This window comes from Lygodium microphyllum, chromosome 29 (genome assembly GCF_053477565.2).
Source record: "Lygodium microphyllum isolate KBCC chromosome 29, Lygodium_microphyllum_v1.1.10, whole genome shotgun sequence".
NCBI classification, from domain to species: Eukaryota; Viridiplantae; Streptophyta; class Polypodiopsida; order Schizaeales; family Lygodiaceae; genus Lygodium; species Lygodium microphyllum.
Window position 1 is genome coordinate 83997054 of NC_141163.1, and position 24670 is coordinate 84021723.

General features: G+C 44.4%; 1 protein-coding gene across 1 annotated transcript in view; it reads left to right on the forward strand.

Annotated features, from left to right (window-relative positions):
• Positions 1–9326: 9326 nt before the first annotated feature.
• LOC148010855 (phosphoribosylglycinamide formyltransferase, chloroplastic-like) overlaps positions 9327–24670 on the forward strand; it is a 42186-nt gene continuing 26842 nt past the window's right edge. The window contains exons 1-2 of the mRNA XM_087671932.1: positions 9327–9810; positions 10139–10250. Of these exons, the coding sequence (XP_087528058.1) occupies positions 9411–9810; positions 10139–10250 (512 nt within the window). The 5' untranslated portion in view covers positions 9327–9410. The remainder of the gene's footprint in view (positions 9811–10138; positions 10251–24670) is intronic.

Genomic DNA, 24670 nt, shown 5'->3' on the forward strand with positions numbered 1-24670 from the left:
CTTTTCCTTTTCGTGATACCTGCATACCACTATCTGCATTGCTTTGAGAAGATTCTCATGATCTCAATCTGCCTGTCCATGGTGAAGAATGTGAACCACTGCTAGAGGATGCTCCAGGTCCACTAATATTTTGTGACTGCTGCTATGAATTCTGTGCAGCATTACCATTTTGTGCATCTACATCATCAATCACATTTACTGGTTTATACCAACTACTCATCTCATTAAAAAAAACATCTCTGCTCACTGTAAACTTACGAGTAGAAGGGTTATAGCATCTATACCCTTTTTGCTGCAGAGAGTAACCAATAAAGATGCACTTCTCAGCTTTTGGATCCAACTTGGATCTCAACTCATCTGGCACATGTACATAGGCAATGCAACCAAAAATTTTCAAATGAGAAATATCCGGTTTCCTACCATTATACCTCTCCTCTGGAGTCATCCCATGTATTGCTGCAGTGGGAGTCATATTCATTATATAGACTGCTGTAGCAACTGCTTCAGCCCAATAAAAATCTGGCAAGTCTTTTTCGTTGAGCATGGCACAAGATACCTCTCCAATATGCCTGTTTTTTCTTTTTGCAACTCCATTTTGTTGTGGGGTATGACTGCATAAATATTGCTGCTTTATGCCATGCTCCTGCAGGAACCTTGCAAACTCATTTGAGAGGTACTCTCCCCCTCCATCTGACCTTAGGAATTTTATTTGTAGACCTGTTTCTTTTTCAACCATAGCTTTAAGAGTTTTGAAATGCCCAAAAACTTCACTTTTCTTTTTCATAAAATACACCCAAACTTTTCTGCTATAGTCATCATTAAAACTGACCAAATAATGACAGCCTCTAAGAGATACAGCTTTAGTAGTCCACACATCAGAGTGGATTAATTCCAATGGCTTCTTACTCTCTTGAACATGTCTAGGAAATGGTTTCCTTGCCTGTTTTTCAAACTGACAGGCTTCACATACCTTATGCATTTCTGCAACCTTGAATTTTGGCAATCCTGCAACAATATTTTGGGCCTGCGTTGATTTAAGTCGCTGTACATTAACATGACCAATGGGTTTATGCCACATATCAATATCTACAACTACACCGGTCCCATGTGCAAACATTGCTGCACTCAATTCAGACATGTCTGCATCCAACGTAAACATTCTACCCTTCTTCTTTCCTTTTGCTATCAAGCGACCTTTATTTTTCATATCCTCAACAAAGCATCCATGAGGATTAAATCTGACCTGCAAGCCCTGCTCAACCATTTGACCAACAGAAACCAGATTCTTGGTGATATTTGGGACATGAAATACATCAGACAGATATTTCTTTTTCCCATCCTGCATAGACAAAGGATTTTTTCCAATCTGCACAATAGGATGTGCAGTATCATCACCAGTCTCCACAAATCCTGGTTTTTCCATTTTCCTTGCATCCTCCATCCATTCTGCATGACCTGTCATGTGGTTTGATGCACTTGAGTCAACATACCATACATCGTTGCTTTCTTTTACACTTGTCACAAAATTGTTCATGTGCTGCACCATAAACAAATGCTCATTTCTGTCATCACCCTGTCTACAAGAAGATGCATAATTCCCTTGTTGCAGTTTTCCATTCATGATGTCGTTCTGCTTTTTATAGCAGTCTTTAGCCATATGACCCATTTTACCACAGTAGTAGCATTCAACATTACTGTTTGCATTTTGACCTCTTTGCCATCCACCACGACCTCTTTGGCTCCCCCTGCCTCTTGAGTTACCACGTCCTCCTCCATAGGACTGGTTTTCTTGAGTTTCCTGCATATTCTGATTTCTACCACGGCCTCTAAATCGGCCTCCTTTACCTCTGCCTCTACCTCTTCCAGCATTTGAGTAGAAGACAGCTTCTTTTGAAGTTCCTCCTGAAGAGGATGCACCACCATTTCTCTACTCCTCAGAAATTAGAAGAGCAATCAACTCCTCAAAATCAGGAAATCTTTCATGGACGGAAATGGATGTTCGGAACTGTGCATAATCCTTTCCTAGACCATTCAAGGTCACGGAAACTAAATCATCATCTTCCACTGGCGACCCAATGGAAGCAAGTGCATCTGCAATCTTCTTCACCTTCATGTGGTAGTCATTGATACTCATATTTTCTCTTTGCACATTGTGCAACTCTTGCTTGAGCTGCATTTTCCTAGCTTGTGTATTTGTGCTATACATTTTTGACAAAGTATCCCATGCCTCCTTTGGCATACTTGCATCTTGAATATGCACAATCATAGAGTCTGAAATGCTGATAGACAGCCAGTACATAACTTTCCTGGCTCTCTCATGCCATGCTTTAAATGCCTGCATTTGTTGTTGATTGGGAACATCAGGAAGAACTGGTTCTTCTTCATTTCCTGCAACAAATTCCCAATATCCTTTTCCCATAAGGAAATTCGTCATTCTAAACTTCCATGCTTGGAAGTTGTTCTTGTCAAGCTTTTCAGTGACAATCTGTGAAAGAGAATCAGACGCCATTACATAACACTGCAAGAAATTCTGTCATAGCAAAGAACACAACTTCAGCCTCACAAGGGCAAATCTGCAAAATTGACGAAAGTGGTATTTAACCACACAGTCACTTCCTAGTGACGATTTTGCATCAACAGGCAACAAGGATGATTCTGTAACTCCCAATGTCTCTACGCACAGGCATACGATGCAATTTCTACAGTAACTTTTCACCGACCTGTAGAACAGTGCTGCACAGCATAAAACTGGGCCTTTTCCTGAGTGCGTGCAGAAAACTTCCGCCTCCAAAACAAGCCCCGAAATGGCCTCAAATCAAAAAAACAGGGTTGCCAAAGGCTAAAGCCCTCACCCGCAGCATATACTACCCTCTTGCTTCACCGCGAAGGGCGTCTCAACCTGAGACAATGCACTCTTGCAATTTCCGGCTGTGGTACCTGCAGATATCTGCTCCCAAAACAGAAAATGAAAGCAACACTGCTCCTCTTACCAGAACACCGTGAGCTTGGCTTGCTTTCTTGATCTCCTTACCACGAACAAGGCTCTGATACCATGTCAAGATTGTGGGAGAGAAGGAAGGAGTCTCACTTGTAGCTTTCTTGCTTGCACAATGGGGGAATACACACAAAGGTGGAGGCTGAAAACTGTTTTCCTCTTCTTAGTTGTGTAAGCCAAAAAGAACTCTCATACAAAGAAATAGAAGAACCCTATATATGGGTCTCAAACCAAACTCAACTAACTAAGGTGGCATACTAACTGAGCCACGAACTAGAGTAGATAAGGATAGCTATCATGTAGCTATTATATCATGGGCGGTGTACCAACTGCATCTACAACTGACAAGTCGGTGACATAAATGCACAACGGTCACCCTGGCATATCACGAGTGGATCTCGATATCTCAACACAAAGCCCCATCAACAAAGGAGAGAGGAGATGACGAAGGAAGAATGGGCGGAGCTGAAAAGAGCTAAAAAAGAATCCACAAGGGCGAAAGAATAACAAAGGCGAATAGAGGAGGAAGAAATGAAGAAAGTGAGAGAAGAATCATAAAGAGCTAAGGAGGAGAGAAGAAAGGAGAGTGGAAGAAGAGGTGGAGGAGCTAAGGAGAAAGGAGGATAAAGACATGGCGAAGGTCATGCACATGTCTATAGAGGAGACCCATGGCCCCATAGAAATAGCCACCTTGAGCCCATGGCATGAAGGCAAACCAAGCGGCAATGCTCAAGTAGCCCTAGTTGTTGCAGGAAAGGGCAAAGCCCCATTGCATCCCCTCCCTTTGACTCTCACACCTCAGACCGCCATCGCCATCTCCACAACATAGGAGCCAACGCATGCCATGGACACCACTCAGCTTATGCCCATGATGCAATTCCTGGTCATGAAAGTACAAGAGATAGTACTAGGGGCAGGAGCCAAAATGCCGGCTACAACCTAAAAGCGCAACTCAGTGCCAAAGAAAAGGAGGCACAAGAGGATGAAGATCGCCTAAGGCAAAGGCTAGAGGATGAAGCCTAAGACCTAGTGGCGGAGTAGTGGGGCCACAAGTTGCTCATCCAACAATACGTTGAGCTCCAACAAAGGAATGGTACGGGTGGAAGCGATGTATGGAGAACTACGAGAGAGCCAATGAGAAGGATACCAGGCAATAGAAGAACAACGCCAAGAATAGGAGGATGCCCTAGTATTCAAGCTCTGGCCAACAATGGAGAAGCAAGGAAGGCTAGAGAGAGAGAGATAGGAGTCATGTCGAAGGAGAAAGAAGAGGCCATAGAAGAAGCCACCAGGAGCGTGCAGGACAACCTGCAAAACGCCCATCAAGAAGTGGAGGGACTAATGGCCATGGCCATGACCGAAATAAAATTGCACTTGGCGGAGCTAGAAAGCCACATGCAAACTAATGAAGATCTATCGGAAAGGCTCACAGAAGCCCACCAACAGTTCTCCATGGCTGATCAAGGTAGAAGAATAGCCATGAACCGCTGGGATAAAGAAATAACCCAAATGCTAGAAGTGTGGGATGAGCAACAACATGTGGTAATGACGTTGTCTCAGGAGATGGAAAGGGGCGAGGAAGATCTAAAAGAGAAGACATAGCAGTGGGAAAGGTGCAACTTTGAAAGTGTGCGAGGGTTGATAGAGCATATGGGAGCATTCGTTTGGCAATACTCTAGCGAACTGATGGGTCGAGGAGTGGAGCATCATAATCACACAATGGACGTGGAAACCCGCAAACTACTGGCAGGATAAGGTCTATTAGGTTCCCAAAACTGTCCGAGGTTACGAGGCATAGCCAAAGTGGCGGAGGAGGATTTGGGACACCAATTTTGATGCATGGATGGCCTTCTGTGGCATGCTACAGAAAGAACGGAATGATCCTATCTGCATGCCCTACCCTTGTAGACACGGAGTGGATTACGATAGGGGGTTCAATGCAGGTACGACTTTCCAAAGATCTACAACATCAACGCAACAACTCCCGAGGAATGCATGACCTTTAGAGTAAGGGACTTGCGCCCATCCATCAACCGCTTCCTTGAGGATTTCTCTTCCTGCCCGAACCTAGCCTTCATAACTACTTGGAATTACCTTAGGACCATTAGGTTTTTGCTTAAACAAAAAGCCAACAGTTGAGGAAGCCCACCTTTCCCCACTCTTTTTTGACATTAACCTAGGAATAGATAGCTGCGCTATGGCTAGGCACATGATTAGGGCAACCCTACTTCCCTCATTTTGCATGAGGATCCTTGAAGATATGAGCGATAGCCACTTTACAAGGTGCAATCATCCTTTCTTGTTAACCACACCTCTTAGTGCAAAGGCTAGCATCAAGGAATACATGCAAAGCCGCGCCTTTTTGACTAAGTCCCTAAGACCACCTTGCGAATCATTCAAGGAATTAGGGTTGATGCCAGGAGGCATATTCCATGGTGGACTCCATGAGATTTTGCGGTGGATTTCGTAAAATTATATTTATTTGGCAGGGCTCGTATACAAGGTGGATTCCTTGTGAGGAAAGTTGATGGGAACGCCTGTTCGTTTCGGGTGTCATGTTAATTTAATGTGTAAGTGGGTGATTCCATAGTGGGTGATTTCACAAAATACATATTTAAATTAATGGACGTTTATGAGTTTAGAGTGCACACTCATATTAAATTAAGGTTAGGACAGAGTTCCAACCTATTTATTTGTTTTGTAGCTGAAGACTAATAGGTATTCACTTTTGTTGGTTTAATTTTATTATTTTCTAACAATTGTGAATGCTTCAGTTGATATATAGAGCAGGCGGCAGTGGCACTGGGAAGCACTGGGCGATAGCATGTATTCAAGTTATTTAGAAGAAATTATCATTTTTTATGGGCGCGCGTCTTAGGCGTGACACTAATATTTATTTTGACGCACTTATTTATTGAAGCGGTTGACATATATTTATTATTTTGTATGCGCATGGACACACGATTTAAATATTCATTATTAGTCATTGTATTTGGGCACAACCTGACTCTTGGGACGCCCAACCGCTTTATTATTTATTTGGACAAAAGCAAACACAAAAGCTTAAGCATGCTAATTGTAAATTTGGGCTATTTTTAAGCTTGGAGAAAATAAAATATGAAATACATGCTTTGTGGAGTGCTCACACAAGGCATGGGGGGAGATTGTACCCAATTGGTCTTTTGCTTCATGTCGTGCAAGTCTATTCTCTTGGATTTTGAGCAAAAAGTAGAGTTCTTTGTTCTTGGGGACTTTCTGGCGCTCACTATGTACACATACAACATCCGATTTTTGTGCACCAAGGGTAGAGCTTAAGAGCACCCCTTGCATCAAAATGCCGGCTATAATCATCTACTCAAGAAAAAGGGGGGAAAAAACAAAGAAAGAAAAAATGGAAACACTGAATCCCCCAAAAGCACCTTGAGCGCCACAATCACTGCACCTAGGGTTTCCATACCTAGCCACGTCCCCCACTGCACATGCTTAGGGCACATCGAGGGTAGGACATTCTCCCAGACCTGTCTCCCTAATCAACACACCGCATATACAACAATGCATGAACTAGGTCCTCAAGTGTAGGACAGCACCGAGGGCTTGTAGACCCATCTCCTAGTTCCACAAGCATGTGCACCCTGCACTCCACGGTAAGGCAGAGACACTCCCGCGTAGTGCACCTTCTTTTCTTTCCAAGTACAAACAAAGGCATCAACTATCGAATTCGACAGCCCCCTCATCCATGCAATACGCCCCCAACCCCCACCACCTTAATCGGGTGATTTGTTTCTTCCCAAGCTCAATTTCTCTGCAAGCCTGTCATCATCGACTCACACATCTGCCCTTTCTCATCAAACCCTCATCAACTCAAAACCACAATATCTTGAGACTAGCAATCACTTACGCGAGGGGCCATTTTATGCAACAACGTTCCTATTAAGGCAAACCAAGGTAGGGGTAGATTGAGGTAGCCCCAGTCAAAAAGTGAATGAAGAAGCTCATTTGGAACAATACAGGAGAAGACAACCATGTTGAGCCAAATGACGGATCCATCCAACTTTATCTTCAATTTCAAACATGGATCCGCACGTCCATCTCTCTCCACGTAGGGATCTGTCCAACTTTATCTTCAATTTCAAATACATAAATTCCTCCAACACACCCTCAGCCAGGGCTTGTATACAAACTCAAAAAAGCCATCTGGCTACATTCATCACCCCTTCCAACCACTCTGCATCAATGCCCATGGGACTGGCACTCATCTAGGAGATGGTAATGTTAACCCTTAGGCGAACAAGGTGAAAATTTCAAAAAATCTAAAGCACAAAACGAAGGCATGCCAAGAAAAATATGGAAACAAAGAAGCATAGAAGAGTTCTAAATCAAGGAGAAAGGCACATAAGAAAAAGTGCAAGTCAATACTTTTGTAAAAGAGCGCAAGGCGCATCATGATTTATTTTAAGAGTACCGGGCTCTCCGTGCTGATTGTAAAGGTAGATGGGCGGTAGGAAGGAAACTAGGAAGATAGGATAACAACGGAAAAAGGGCCTAGGCCATGGCCGGCCATGTAAAAAGGGGATGACTGCCCAAGGGAAAGAGGGTTTTGTATATAAAGTTCAAAAAGTGAATGAGAGCTCATTCTTGGTGTGTGGCAAAAAGCATCTTCTCCTTCTTCTTCTCTTCTTCTTGCCTTTTTGTGTGTGCTTGAGTGTGAGAGAGTGAGGGAGTGAGTTTGTGAGAGTGAGGGATCGAGGAGAAGAAGCTCCCCATCTCCTCTCTTCATCTTCTTATCTTCAGTTGTCTCACGTGGCTATAGAGGATGGAGCTTGATGGAGAGGGATTGAGGTTCCTCAAGCTTGCATCGAGGATCATGGAGCTACCAACATGCAAGAAAGAGGGTACTCGATCGAGTATCAAGGTAAGCTCACTATACCCCATAGGTAGGGAGAGCGTGTCGGCTATGTGAGAGGTAGCCATGACCGCTTGGCTTAAAACGCTTGACCAATAAGCGGTTCGTAGGTCTCGGGGGTTGAGTGAGAGAGCTCCCTTAAAAAATCAAGGGTTTCCTTTCGCCCTTAAGCAAAGAAATTTCATGTGTCAATATGTCCACTTGGAGCCATAAGTTCCATGAACTTACCAACCACATAACACAAATCTCTTTGGGATTGAACTCCCCTTCAATTTCATACGTTGCACTTGCAGAATTTGCTCACTAAACACTTGCTCTTTTAACATTCCACATATATGGTTATGTCCAAGCATAGATCTACTCATTTATAAATATATAATTTTAACTATTTGCATAAATTTATGTGGTTGGAACCACTTTACATTATAGACATGTGTCCATGATAACTTTTGAAGTAACCATGTAATCATTGTGAACCACTTGCTTTGATTGAGAGTACACAGTGAGAGATATAATGCTAAAGATGGCTAAACTTGAAGAGAAGCCCCATCTTGTTACATTGATCGGATCCGTATCTAGGCATATTGTAATTTAATAGGCTTACACATCTAGACAATTTTTATTAAGCCATGAATCCACACACACACACACACACACACACATACACACACACACACACACACACACACACACAAAAGCTTGAAAACACACTCCTTTGTTACACAAATACCTTTCTCTCTCCCCCCAAAAAGAAAAAAACCTCAAGAAGAAATCCATAACCTATTTAATCCTCAAAAGACAATGCAATAAGAAGATCATTATGGTGAAGCCTTCTTATGTATACATAGGTTTGTAAGTAAACATAACCAACTTTTTAAATCTAGATAATGTCCATAATGAACTTCTCTCCATGTAAAAGCATCACGAAGAAAACATGGCTACATCTACACCCCTTTCTTACACACCTACCCCCTCCCCCCAAACCAACCAGCCAAAACAAGCCCCCTTCAAAAGAGAAAAAAAATCCACGCACACACACATGCACCCTAGCATAAAAAATTTCAAGCTATACATGCACACTTAATAATTTCAAACTCTATGCACACACATATATGGATCTTGTGCTTTACTTACTTAAGATCAAGTCTTTCTGTGGCATTTTTGATGATCCTCCAGGACTACAATATGATGTTATCTAGCCTACTTGAATTTCATTTTTATTTGGTGAAAAGTATGGTTTTAAAGTTTTGAGTGATTTAAAATTACTAAACATTGATTTGAGTTTGCGAATTTCCTGTAAAACCAAACAAACACATATATACATGTGCATACATACACTCACACACACACACACACACACACACACAAGCTTGGATATGCACATCTTTAATAATCTTTAAATTGTGTTTATGCTATAGATCTTGTTATTTGGGAAGGGGCCTCATGGCTCATCCTGGCTGCTTTAAAGAGGCGAATCGCTTATGAACGTCTCCTGTCTCTGGTTCTGACAGAATGACAAGCCAGCATGGCTTGTCCTTCTCGTCAGAATTACAGACTGGCCCCTGTCTGTCGGCCCATTCTCCCAAGTTCGAGCCATCTGTTGCTCCATCTGCTGCATTGAGGCTCAAGTCCTCACCATCAATTTCCCCACAGCTGGATTGCTTGAAGTTTACACGCCGAGGTTTCTTCCACCTTTCCGACCATCATCTTCTGAAAGGCCCCCTCAGGTTTAGGGCTTTGGCGTCCCTTAACAGCCAAGGGCGGGCAGCTGAAGACGACAGAAGTGGATTCATCAGGAAGAAGCTTGCAGTTTTTGTATCTGGCGGTGGTTCAAATTTCCAGACACTTCATAAGGCCGCATTGGAGGACACAATCTATGGAGACATCGTTGCCGTAGTCTCTGATAAGCCAGGTAATATTTGGCAGCATGCCCAATTTTTTTTAGTTTTCTGTCTGTACATACATTCACACATTCATATGTGTGTGTGTGTGTGGGGCATTGGGTAATGGTCTCTCTTAGTGGCTGCACTAATTTTTTTGTAGTTTAAAGCATACTCTACACTAAAGAGTAGGACCTTGGACACCAAATTGTTTATGATACTTGTTTAAAACCTATCATGACTTAGAAACAATATAAAAATGTGTACAAGGTTTTTCTTTTGGACTTCTGAGCTTTTATACCGTTGGTTATACATTTGCCATTCAAAACATTTCTTCAAGCACTTGTTTTCACTTTCCAGCTTGTAAAGCCTGTGATTACGCAAGAAGCAATAACATTCTAGTTCTTGAATATCCAAAGAATAGTTTTGCACCAGCTGGGCTCTCCCCCGTTGAGCTTGTAACTGCTCTCAGGTACATTCAACCTCTCTTTTGCTGCTTGTATTTCATTTCTTATATGTAGAATGATGATATTTCTTGTCATGCTTATTTTTCAATCAATATTGAGCTTACACACATCTCATCGAAAAATGTTCATAGCAACAAATGGTGCTTTAAACTTATCACTACATGGGTAGCAAAAGGCAGCTTGAATTGGTGGGCTCTAGGATGCCAAGGTAATAAAGAATAATTGGTAGGACCAAGCATCAACATTTGACTAGTTGGTAACTTTGTAAGGTCTTAGAGATATATGAATGTATCATTGCAATCTCTTTGATTAGCTATAAACAATAGTCAAACCTTGGGACACAAGGGCAAGGATATCTCGATCCACCACGACACCTTAAGGCATTGGATTGAATTAAACTAAGACTAGGTTATCGATAGTCCATGTCCATTTGTATTTGTTTCATGATCCATCTAGATGGGGTAATTCTAGTTGATAGGCATATTGGATTGGATAATTCTATCAATAGCTAGATTGTAGTGCATCCTTAGGGGTATACTTATTGGTAAGATATGGTATGAGATACCATTATGTTAAGTCCTACATGAATTGCTATATAGTCTCCCTTTTGTGTGTGTGTGTGTGTGTACACACACACACACACACACACACACACACACACATGTATGAGCACTCGGCATGCATACTACTCTTCAATCCTTCGTGTGACGAGATGCTCTAAACACAAAAACACAATACCAATCGTACGACAAAGCACAAACTAATAGCGTAGAACATAGTTAGGGTTAGGGTAACAAAGAGACAATGAACATAGAAAATAATGAAGTGAATGACTGATGAATATACAATGCTCATGCAACAAACACACTATGCAGTGAGTGAATATTGTACCACAAACTTTTGTATCTTGAGGATTAGGGCAGGGTTAATGAGTTGGAGAGAGTGTTGTACTGCGAACGGATCTCGAAATGCAGTGGTGCAACCTCCGGATATTGAACATCGTAGCAGCAAAGAAACACGTTTCTTTGAGTTTGAAACTTACGAAACGTTTCTTAAAGTAAGACATGTTTATGATAGTAAAAAACGTGGGGTTTTTTGGGGGGGGAGAGGGGATCCAAAAACATGGATTTTTAAACCAAAACTGCTAGGCAATGTTAATCATGATCATAGTGATGAGTAATGACTTGTGAGGACTCAAGATTTTGAATGATAAACTTATTTTTTTGGGATTTTGTTTAGTTATTGGACTTTGCCATTCTAGTATCTAGATTCTATTATTGACTTGGGAGTTGATTATTGTAAGACTTTAGTCTCATGTATGAGTTATTTATGATATATTATGATTCATTCTAGATTTTGACATTTTGTCAATTTGTTTTGGAATGAGAATCATGATGTTGCAACTTGACCCAATCCATATTGTACATGAGCCATTTACATGTTTATTTCAATTTTCTTTGTGTGATATGTATGAATTATAATGTTTGAGGTCTAAACCATAGTATATCTTGTCTAAAGACTAACTTTGACAAAGTCAATAATGAATCATGGATATGCAACGTATTATTCTCAGTTGACTCTTATGCATTATTACTAAAGCTTGATTGGCCTCTCTTTGTTTAAGAGAGAGTTCTATAGAGCTTTAAAACCTCTTTCCCTAGTTAAAGCTATTTAAAACTCCCTATATTAAAAAATCCATGTTTCTTATTTTACCCCCTCTTGAAGACACTTATGAAACACGTTTTTGATATTTTGTTTCTAAACGTTTCTGGTTGGTATTTCGAACACCAACAAACGCATCAATGTAAGTGATGGATTTGATGCAGACAATAGAGAAGAGAGAGAATATGAAGTAAACTCAGAGTGAGGAGAGAGAACAACAAAATGCAGCCTGTGAGGGTTGGGCAACAGTTGGAGGAGAGAAAATTGTTGAATGTATTTAGCACAAGCTAGCGTCAGCCTGTAGAAGATGGCGGCGATAGTTGAGGAGAGAGAAAATCTGATCAGCAACAGCTCCAATAGCAAAACGCAGGCAGGATGATGACGTGGTAGGCTGCCTGCCTTCAGTAGAGAGAAACACTTCAGTAGCAGTGGCCAGGTTGAGATTAGTTCCGAACGACGTGTAGAGGTTGGAGATAGGTGTCAGACTTATGTAGATAGTAATGGCTAGCTTGGACTGTGACACGTCCCGAGTGTGGATAGGAAGTTGAAAGGCTTGAAATTTGCAAAAATGAGATGGGAAGAGTGGAGGGCAAATTGCCTATTTATAGAAAGTTTGGGAGCCTCCACTTAACTCTCTCAAACTGTATCCCATGTAAGGGTTTTAAGTAAAATAAGCCTAAAGTAGGCACAAAATAAGATGTTTTGGGACTGTTTAAGTGGCTAATAACATTTCTTAGCTCAATAGCCCTCTCAGGTCTAAAACTGGGCGAGAAGTGGGCCAACCTAAAGTTTTGTTTATCCCAAAGCGTCCCATCCCAAAGCAGCTATGACATTGGACAAAGGGTGCTTATCAGCTGCTCAATGGTTTACCAAGACTATAGAGGCGATGGTTATCTTACCAAGGGAGCTGAAGTGATTACCCAAAAAGACCAAGGTATCGGATCAAGGGTGCTCGTTGGTTGCCCAAGGGTCTACCAAGTCTTGCAAAGGCGGATGAAATCAACAATGGATCTTTTTTTTTTGAATATATCATAAGTAATGGAGGGGTGGTGAAATATGGTGGATCTAGAGTCAACCACTCATGAAAGACCAAAAAGGGATAAATGCACACAGATGCATGTTTACATGAACAAAATGCCAGTGCATGGGGTAATGCAAGTGTGTGTGCCAATCATATGGGGAACATGTGAAGAGGCAAAAAAGATGATGTTGGGCTTAGCAAGACAAGCAAAGCAAGCAAGCAAGTTGGGAAAACTGCCATGGACAATGCCAAAAATATGGTGGATATAGAGTCGACCACTCATGAAAGATCAAAAAGGGATAAATGCACACATATGCATGCTTACATGAACAGAATGCTAATGCATGGGGTAATGCAAAGGGGTATGCAAGATTTCATGCTCATGCAAAATGCGATGCAATGGTGCCATTGGACAATGCCGTTGCAGGGGAATTGTTCAATTGTCTTAGTACCCTTTTATAATCATGTCATTGTGATAGTGCGGATAAAGTTATAAATATTCTTAAGTACAATACAAAGAATAAATGTTTGAAATGCCTAAAGCTAAAGTGTAAATATCATCACTGTCACCAATTAGGAGAAGAAACCGCTTCCTCTCAAATTGGAGGGAGAAGCTAGAGGGAAGCATCCTCTTCCCGTCAAGTTGAAGAAGTAGAGGAGGGTGAAGCCAATCCGAGGTAGGATGTACTGTAGGATTGGCCGATTGATCGTTTTGGTCAAAATGTTTGCAAAATTGTTGCTTGAGGCACAAACTCTAGGTAATAGTGCCGAGCTCAACTTGCTCTTTGGTAAAGTGGAAGTGGACTTCCACATGTTGTGTTCGAGGTGTGATGATTGGGTTGCCCGCAAGGGCAATGGTTTTCTGGTTGTTGCAATAGATAACTGTAGGAGAATCACAGGGGAACTGAAGCGTAGCCAACAAGCTCCTTAGATAGATCGCCTCAGTGATATCATCAAAGAGAGCCCTATACTCCATCTCCACCGTAGAAGCTGTCACCGTCTCCTGCTTACGGCTTGACCAAGAAATGGGAGCCATGCCTAAGGTAAAGAGGCAATTGCCATGGGAATGCGGGGTGACAGGATCTCATGTCTAGTCAGAATTGGTGTAAACTTGCAAGCATAAATCATGTCTATAAGCTCGTTCATAATGAAAAGTACATTGCAAATATCTCAACACACGAAAACAAGGAATCCAATGTAACATCCTAGGTGCTGAAAAATAATGACTAAGTACACTAACTGAGTATGCTAAATCTAGCCTAGCATGAATCAATCAAAGAAGCTTCCCTACAACAAATCGATAGGTGTGTATCGAAGGGCTGATCTAGGGTGGTCTTCAACAGATGGATAGTGGGATCAAGAGGTGTGGCCACAGGCCATGTTTGATCCATTTAATACTATGCCACTAGTTGAAGGGCGTACTTATGCTTTGAGACAAAATACTTTCCTCAGAACGAACTACCTCCAGCCCCAAGAAATAAGATAATGGTTGGCCTTAATTTCAGTTATGGCAGCAGAATTTGAGCCAGTGATAAGTAAGTCATTGACGTGCAACAAGATATAGCTAACCCTTGCGCATGTAGTGCACACATAGAGATTTGGATCATGAGGGGTAGAATGGTATCCATGAGTCTATAAGAACTCATTCATTATCTGGAACCAAGACCTCGAAGCTTGCTCTAGCCCATAAAGAGCTTTTCGCAAATGAAATATCTTATCCAAATTGCTTGCAAAAGGAAACTCGAGTGGCTGCTCCACATAGACTTCCTCTTTTAAATAACCATTCAGAAAGGTGCTTTTGACATCCATTTGGTATAATGGCCAACTGTGGTGAGCAGCAAGTGCAACTAGCAAATGGAAAGATGTCATTCTAGCAGTGGGTGTGCGAAGGCCTCCTCACAATCAATACCTTGCTTCTAACAAAAACCTTACACTACAAGGCGAGGAGCAAGTCGAGTAGATTTTCTAGGGTCCTTTGGAGAGCGATCCAGTGGAAGGATCTCCGAATCGTGTATAGTTTGCTAGTACTAGTAAGGTAATGAACCTCGTGGAGGGGGACTTGGGAGCGGAAGAGTCTGTAGGAAGGTCAAGAGCGGGCAGTAGACCTAGTGTGTAAGGCTGCACTATGTCCCTCTTATCAAAGATGACATCTTGCCTAACAATTACCTTGTTTGCCTAAGGATAAAAAAAACGATAGTTAGGCTTTCGCTTCAGGAGAAGAACCCACAAAGATCAACAGATCAGCTTGAGGAGCGAGCTTTCCTATCTTATTGTTAGGTGTGTGTATGCATGCATGACTCTTTAAGACTTTGAAGTGGAAAACAATAGGCCTCTCGCCAAAGAATGCCTCATAGGGAGTTTGTTGAGGGATTGCTACGGTCAGGCATCGGTTGAGGATATACACTGCAGTGCTAACAACTTCAACTCAGAGACTATTGGGAAGCTTCGTTGCGAACATATAGAGCGTGCCATGTTCAAAATTGTCCGATTTCTCTACGTTCTACAACTCCATTTTGGGAAGGGGAGTTGGTAGAGGTGAGTTGGTGAGAAATCATGCTCTCGTAGAACCTCGGAAAACTCGTGGGAGATAAAATTGCCACTGCTATTACTTCTCATGGCACCTACATGACGTCTAGTTTGCCAGCATCATCCAAGCATTGAAGTAGGTGAAAGAATTAGACTTATGCTTGAGAAAGTACACCCACATCATGTATCGAGAGAAATCATCCACTATCAAAAATAAGTAAAGCACGCCATTTAAGGTGGTAGTGGGTGTCGGGCCACAAAGATCAACGTGAATCAATTTCAATGGAGCCTTAGCTCTATGAGTGGCCTGCTGTGGGAATGGGATATGGTGCTGCTTACCTAAGTGACATGCTTTACAGACCTCTCGAGACAGCTTAAGGCAGGGAATGCCATCAACCATCTAGTGATGCAAAAACTCATAAAAAGCGTCACATGCAAGATGTCCTAACCGGTAATGCTAGAGACGCTCAATGCTCGAAGGATCCTGTGCAATGGCTAAAGCTTCGAAGAGATGGAACTTCGAGTTCTTGGCTGTTGGCATGGTAAGAAAATGCTTCATGTGATAGAGACCATTAAGTTGTGCCTTGCCGCAAGCAATGACTAAACCGGTCATCAATGACTTCGATTGCGGTCGATGTAAAGAAGATTGCTCGCCACATCTGACAAAGCTGTTGAACAGACAATAAGTTCACCCCAAGCTAGAGGACATGATAAATGTCATCTCCTCTAGCTTAGCGTGGTCTTGGCCCTCATGAGTGGCAAAATTGATGCGACCACAAGCCTGAATCTTGACTGAGGAGTTGTTCCCTACTCTGACTCTCTTAGTTGCAGGATATGTGGTGAGAAAAATGTCATCTATAGGGGTCATGTGATGAGTAGCTCCATTGTCCACAATCCAAGTAGGATCAGAAGTACTTGGCTGTGACAAGTGGGCCTCGGCAACTGTCTTCTTGGAAGACAACTCATAGATATGGAGTCTAGACGAGATTCACATCTGATGCCTCTAAAGAGACGATATGGGCCTTTGCACACCAATTGGATAGACCCTCTGGCGTTGAGAACCTTGTTGTTGACTGTGATGGCTAACTAGTGACAGTGTGAGATTGAGCTTTCCATTGCCCCTGAGATTGGTTGCCACCACCTTGCTTCCCTTGCTAGGGGTTACCCTGTTGGGGTGCGGGGTTTTGAGACTCCATGATTTAGATCTTCATCATTCAATTCATCAGAGTTTCTTCTCTCTTCTCCTCTTTTCCATGTTTGCCAAGTCCACTCTGTGTTCCTCCCTGCAAACCCTACTGTCTTGCTGGTACGTATTCTTTTGACATGGTATTAGAGCTAGAGCTGCTCAAACAGTGGCAAAGATTCTCCACTCCAGTGAAGGCAAAGACCGGTGGCGGGTTCGGCTTCCACTTCTCTTCTTCTTCTGTTGCATCAAAATATCGTTTTTGCATATTTCAGGTGTTTCAGCTTGCTGCCCACACCCCGTTCTTGGAGAACATCTCAGTCAAAGCTGTCCTTTACTGTCTCCATCAGTTGGCACTTGATTTTCAGCCCTCTTCACACAGTTGGAGTTGATTCCAGCCAGGCGACTGTTGTTCGTGTGCAGACCTGTTGCCGTTCAACTTGCCACGTCATCACTGTCCTGCTTGCGCATTTAGTCTTTCTCTCACCTGTTGCCTACGTTTTTGGTCTTTCTCTCTCTTGTAGGCTGTCGTGCCTACGTTTTAGTCTTTCTCTCTCCTGTAGGCTGTCCTTTCTGCGTTTTTAGTATTTCTCTCTCCTGTAGGCTGTCCTGCTTGCGTTTTTAGTCTCTCTTGTGCTGCTTGCATTTTTAGTTTCTCTCTCGTGCAGGCTGTCCTTCCTACGTTTTTAGTCTCTTTCTTCTCACTTGCGTTTTTCTACTAGTTGCAATCTCTTACTGTTGGTCATATCCTCCTCCCACTGGCAGCTCACTTCCAGCCCTTCCACTTTCCTCCCACCCCTTGAGGCGGACATTGCGGTTCGTGTTTCACACTGCCCTTACACCTCTTGAGGTGGACATTGCGGTTCGTGCTTCACACTGCCCTTACACCCCTTGAGGTGGACATTGCGGTTCGTGGTTCATGGTGGCTGATCTCTTGCTTCTTTAGCAAGGCACATTGGTATCCATGGCTTCTTTACCAATAGATGACCAGACTACTGGGTGCTCCTATTGTGGCATCACCAGACACACCACCGATGCTTGTCGACTTCGACCTTTGCTCCCCACCACCTTGGAGTATATGCATCGTCCACCGGGCACTCCTTGTGCCACCTCTCATTTTTGGGCCACAGAGAACGTTCTGCATCGGCTATGGACTATTTGTCGTATTTGAAGTATGTTGATTTTGGCCATTGTGATCATTGTGTTTATGGCAAGCATGCTCAAACATCACATAAAAAGTCTCTTTTACTAAAATCTTCACCCTTAGAGTTGGTACATTTAAATGTATGTGAGAGCCATGGTTGTCTCTAGAGGCAAAGAAATATTTTATCACATTTGTTGATGATGCTACACACAAAGTATGGGTTTATCTGATCCCTCGTAAACAAGGCTTTAGATAAGTTAATTTTTTTTTTGGCACTTACTGAAAATATAACCAACAAGACATTAAAGTGAAGTGTCTTCGCTTTGACAATGGTGTGGAATATGTGTCCAAAACCTTTTCAGGCCTTTTGTAGCAGCAAAGGGATAAAAAGGGAGCTCACTACCCCCTATAATCCACCCCAAAATGGTGTTGCAGAGCATATGAATAGAACTATTCAAGAGAAGGTCCATACCATGGTGTCTCATGTTACATTACCTCATGGATTTTTGGCAAAGGCTGTTATGACAGTCGTACACTTGATCAATCAGTCACCAAACAAGTCTTTGGGAGGGAGAGTTTCTCAAGAAGTGTGGTCGAGTAAGCCACCTTTGTATACACACTTGAGAGTGTTTGGCTGCGATGCATTTGTGCATATATGCAAATAACAATGTAGCAAATTGGAGCCAAAGTCTTGTAAATGCATTTTCCTAGGATATGGTGATGAGGGAGAAATGGGATATAAGTTATGGGATCTCGAAAAAAGGAAAATTGTATGCAACAATGATGTAATAAACAACCCCAAAAGATGGAATAAGTGTAAAGGGTTGTGTTTCAAGAAGGAATACAAGTAGGACAACAAAGAATGCCCGCTATACAGCAGCAAATACCTGCTGTAAATGACCCTATAAATGTCGGGAATGATGCTGAAATTGATCAGCAAGAAGTTGCCCATGATATATCACAATTTCAGCACAAAAATGTGCCATCGGAAGAGCTGGAAAAGGCAGGATAGCATGCTGAACCTTTTGAACAGCAAGCTGTTAATCCAGATTTACAGGCTGAACAGCCAATAAACACTAATCATTGGTTCCATAGGTTGACCAAAAATACCAAACAGCCAAATAGCTTTGTTCCTGGCGTGAATTATGTTGCTGATTATGTCATGTTGATAGATTGTGATGATTGTCGTGCTTCAAAGAAGCAATGGACAAACAACACAACAAGAAATGGCATAAAGCTATGCTGTTGGAGATGGAATCTCTAAAGAAAAATGGTACTTGGGATTTGGTGCATTTTGCCTAAGGGGTAGAAAATCCTATCATGCAAATGGGTTTACAAAATGAAGGTCACCTTGTCAGAGATCATAGCCTGTTTTCAGGCAGCAGGTGCAGGCAGCAGCTGCACAGTCGGACTGTGCAGTCGGACTGCCACGTGGCAGTCCGACTGCCTGCAGCCATTTTATTCCTGGCTGCGCCCTATTTTGGCACCCTGTTCTAGGTGATTTTTCGCCTATTTATTGCTGACGTTTTCAGCAGTCTGGACACTATTCTCTGTCGCAGATTACAGACCGGTGCTGTGCAGATCTCTGTCTCTGTTCGCAGATTTCAGACAGCAGACAGTGCAGACTGCAGCAGACTTCGAGGTGGACAGCAGGTCGCATCGTCGAGGTGGAGACACGCAGTCCAGCGCACTGCGCCCGTGTATATCTTTGTACTCAGCATTCTTTATACAGCAGATCTTCAGTGTACACTGTCTCTTTCTCTCCCTTCTCTCTCTGCGTTCTCTCTCTCTCTCAGTCCTACGCTTCCGCACCGCTGCACTCTGACATGGTATCAGAGCAGTGTTTGAGGGCTGACTGAGCGCAGAATCAACCTGAAGTGGAGTTTCCATCGCGACACAAATTTGCGTTTTTTGCGTTTAAGGGCAGACAGGAGGGCTGCGCCTTGGAACAAGGCTGAAACGAGTGTGGGCGCACAGGAAAGGAGTACAGGTGGTGGATTTGCTGCTGTTTACTGCTGTTTGACGCGGAGAAAGTTTGAGTTTTCAACCTAAAAGTGCAGGTTTTGCTTTTTCATCGCCTCCGGCGGGTGAAGAAGCTACGGGACGCTGAAGAGCCTTAGCAGGCTGAGTCTACTCAGTCAGAGGGGGCTGCTTTTGCGTTTGAGAAGGCATTGCAGGTGACGATGTCTACAGAGATGGACCTGGAGTTCCAGGCGATTATGGACCGGAAGGTGCCTGTCCTACCGGCTCTTCCTACAGATCAGAAGCTCGACGGCGACAACTACCGCATTTGGCGCGTTATGATGTTGGCCATTCTGGAGTCCTATGATTTGGCGGAGTTGGTACAGGAAGATATTGACCGGCCCTCGGTAAGAGATGAGTCCAAACTCTCTTCCGATGCTCGTGCGGAGTTAGCCAGGGCCCAGTCTCATTGGGACAAACTGAATGCCAGGATTCGATCCTTTATCTTTCTATCATGCACTACAGCCGTGATCGCTCACATCGAGCACTTGGCGGTGGCTCGTGAGATATGGCTGGAGCTTGATCAAATGTACAATCGGATGACCCTGATGAAGAGGGTTTCTTTGGAGGTACAGATGCGGACCTTGTCCGTCAATAAGTCTTCTTCGCTAAGGGAACACATTAACAAGCTAAGGCAGCTACAGATGCAGGTTCAGAATGCGGGGAAGCCGATCTCCTCCGAAGACATGGCGATTACACTCTTGTCCCAGTTGCCGCCACGATTCGGTACATTTTACTCTGCCCTTATTGCTTCGGGGCGAGAGTCTACTCTTCGGTGGGAGGAGTTGGTTCCTATGGTCTTGGACCAAGAGGAACAGTTAAAGGGACAGAATGCTTCCAAGACGGAGGCGTTGACAGGTCAAGCCTCTCAGAAGAAGGGGAAGGACCAAAAGAAGAAGAAGGGGGATAACAAGTCCAAGAAGGACAAGGAGAAGGACAAGGACAAAGACTCCACATGCCATATTTGTGGAAAGACTGGCCATTGGAAGAAGGATTGCCCTGACAAAGACTCGAAGGACACCAAGAAGAAGGAAACCAAGGATTCTGGAGCGGTGGCTGCACCCTCATCAGCTGCATTTCTACATCTAGTTGTCATTGAGGACGCTTCACCGAATGCTTCTGATGCTGCGATGGCGGCTTCCCAATCTCGAGAGTGGATTATTGATAGTGGTGCCTCACGGCACATGACTCCTTCATCAGATGGTGTTGCCCAGCTGCGACCTTCGCGTGGGTAGGTTCTCATTGGAGACAGCTCTTCAGTTTCTATTGCAGGTCGGGGTAAGATGCAGCTTATTCCGGATGGACGAGGTGGCACCCATACTTCAGAGGTTTTGCATGTACCAGGCTTGGGGTACCATCTCCTTTCAGTTCATAAGATTTGTTCCCTTGGTCTTCTGGTGGAGTTTGACAGTTCTACAGTGCGAGTCCTTGATCGTGGATCGAGGAAGGTTCTATCATCTGGATATGAGGAGAACGGCATTTACAAACTGAAGTCTTCCACTGCCCTCTCTACTATTCTTCTTACCTCACAGTCACAGTCTGAATTATGGCATGCTAGGTTTGGTCACCTGAACTATGACTATCTTCGGAAGGCGTCACGGGGACAGCTTGTTCGAGGGTTGCCGGATATAGTGGTGAGCCAGCAGCCATGTGTCTCCTGCATAAAGGGGAAGCAGCATAGGGATGCCATTCCCCACACCGCTTCGCGGCGGTCTACTTCACCGATGGAGTTAGTATCTACGGATCTATGTGGCCCTATGAGGAATGAGTCCCTGCGGGGGAGCTCGTACTTCATGCTGATCGTGGATGACTATAGCAGGATGACATGGGCCTACTTTTTGGCACTAAAATCAGAAGCTTTCTCGCACTTCAAGGATTGGCTTCTCTTTGAGGAGAACCGATCAGGCCGGAAGTTGAAGACCTTGCGATCCGACAAGGGAGGTGAATTTGTGTCTAATGAATTTGCTCGGTTTTGTGCAGATAGAGGAATTCACCAGGAGTTTGCCAATACCAATACTCCACAAGAAAATGGTATTCTCGAACGGAAGAACCGCAGTGTGATCGAGATGGCGCGCACCATTATGGAGCACCGACAGACCCCTCAGGTTCTGTGGGCCGAGGCTGTGGCTACTGCAGTCCACATCCTTAATCGATCTCCTACTTCGGCCGTGGAAGGGATGACTCCATTTGAGGCGTATTTTGGGTCGAAGCCAGATGTTTCTTACTTTCGGGTCTTTGGGTGTGATGCCTATGTTCACATTCCCAAAGCTCACCGTGACAAATTCGAAGCGGCTTCCCGCAAACAGGTATTTGTTGGCTACAGCTCCCAGTCCCAAGGCTACCGCCTGTATGATCCCGTCAAGCGGGATGTATATACTAGCCGTGATGTGCGGTTTGTGGAGGTTCCGACTTCTTCAACGGGTGAGGAGCATCCCGTTCTTGGAGATCCAGGGGAGAGTTTGGCTCCTTCTACAGTTCCACTGGAGCCTGTGCCGTTTGATTATGATTCTGTTTCTGACACGGAGTCTACTGTTCCACCGGATCCTTCTGAGGAGTTACCACCGGTGGACATTCCAGAGTCTTCTACTGATGGAGAACGACGAGGGGAGGTTCGGCCTCCTCCTCGCTGGGCCCGTGACACACTCCGTGATTCAGGGATCGAGGGGGTTCCTGAGGAGTGGGGACCGCAGGATGGTCCGCGGCGGTCACGGAGGCACCAGGCGCATTCTTCGGAGCTTGTGTGCTCCAATTATTGTTTGATGTCCCGAGTTATGCAGGATCGAGAGCCCACCTCCGTGAAGGAGGCTTTACAGTCCGTCCCATGGAAGAAAGCTATGGAAGCTGAGTTGGAGGCTATTGAGAGGAATGGCACTTGGTCACTTGTGCCACGCCCCCCGAAGAAGAAGGTGATTGGAGTCAAGTGGGTCTTTAAGACCAAATATCTCAGTGATGGTACTTTGGATAAGCACAAGGCTCGCCTTGTTGCTAAGGGTTTTGCCCAGCGCCCAGGGATTGACTGTCATGACACCTTTGCCCCTACAGCTTGTATGGCAACCATTAGAGCTGTTCTTGCTTTGGCTGGCCATAGGAGATGGCCTGTTTATCAGCTGGATGTGAAGTCGGCCTTCCTGAATGGTGATTTGAAGGAGGAGATCTACGTTGAGAAGCCTCCTGGCTTTGGTTCTTCAGATGGGAAAGTCTACAGGTTGAAGAAGGCCCTGTATGGTCTCAAGCAGGCCCCGCGAGCTTGGAACGAGAAGATTGATTCGTTCCTCCAGACTCAGTTGGGATATCGGCGGTCCAAGGCCGATCCGCAGCTGTATGTTCACACTTCCGAGGATGGTTGTGTGCTGTTTGTATTATATGTTGATGATTTGATTGTCACAGGTGATGATGCACAGCAGGTCCAGGAGACAAAGTCAGCTTTACATCGGACGTTCGAGATGACGGATTTGGGGCTACTCCATTTCTTTTTAGGACATGAGATTTTTCAGTCTCAGAGGGGGATCTTTCTCTCCCAACAGAGATATGTACAGGAGCTCTTGGTGTCTTTTGAGATGGAAGATTGTCGGGCCCTCTCTACTCCTATGGATCCGAACTGGAAGGCCACTTCCCACTCAGCTTCTCCTTTGGCGGATGCTTCCCGCTATCGACAGTTGATAGGGTCTTTGATTTGGCTTCTCAACACCAGGGTTGATCTATGTTTTGCTGTTGGGCTCTTGGCAGGGTTCATGAGTGAACCTAAGACGGTGCATTGGCAGGCTGCTCAGAGGATACTTCGGTATCTGAGGGGGACGTCTGATTTGGGGATTCATTACCCCGCAGGGACAGATGGGTCAGATCTTGTACTTGCAGGTTGGAGCGACTCGGATTGGGCCGGTGACGTGGACCACAGGCGGTCTACTACAGGTTACTGCTTTACTTTGGGTGCAGGTGTTATTTCTTGGAGTAGCAAGAAGCAGCCCACGGTAGCCCTTTCGTCTACTGAGGCGGAGTATCGGGCCGCGTCTTCCACCACATGCGAGGTTGTGTGGCTTCGGAGATTGTTGGAGGAGCTTGGGTGCCCCCAGACTTGTCCTACATTGCTGCGATGTGACAATGAGAGTTGCATTGCCTTGGCGAGGAATCCTGTTTTTCATGCCCGGACGAAGCACATTGAGATCCAGTACCACTTCATCCGAGAAAAGCTTTTGGATGAGACCATCACTGTGGAGTATTGCAAGACGGAGGATAATCTTGCGGATTTGTTTACGAAGGCGCTTCCTCAGGCTCTACTTCGGCAACATTCCAGATCCCTCAGGCTTCTGCCCTGTCCAAGCTCTGAGAGGGGGTGTCAGAGATCATAGCCTGTTTTCAGGCAGCAGGTGCAGGCAGCAGCTGCACAGTCGGACTGTGCAGTCGGACTGCCACGTGGCAGTCCGACTGCCTGCAGCCATTTTATTCCTGGCTGCGCCCTATTTTGGCACCCTGTTCTAGGTGATTTTTCGCCTATTTATTGCTGACGTTTTCAGCAGTCTGGACACTATTCTCTGTCGCAGATTACAGACCGGTGCCGTGCAGATCTCTGTCTCTGTTCGCAGATTTCAGACAGCAGACAGTGCAGACTGCAGCAGACTTCGAGGTGGACAGCAGGTCGCATCGTCGAGGTGGAGACACGCAGTCCAGCGCACTGCGCCCGTGTATATCTTTGTACTCAGCATTCTTTATACAGCAGATCTTCAGTGTACACTGTCTCTTTCTCTCCCTTCTCTCTCTGCGTTCTCTCTCTCTCAGTCCTACGCTTCCGCACCGCTGCACTCTGACACACCTCTAGTTCCTTGCCAAAGTACAAAGCACGGTTGGTTGCCAAAGGGTATAAGCAAGAACA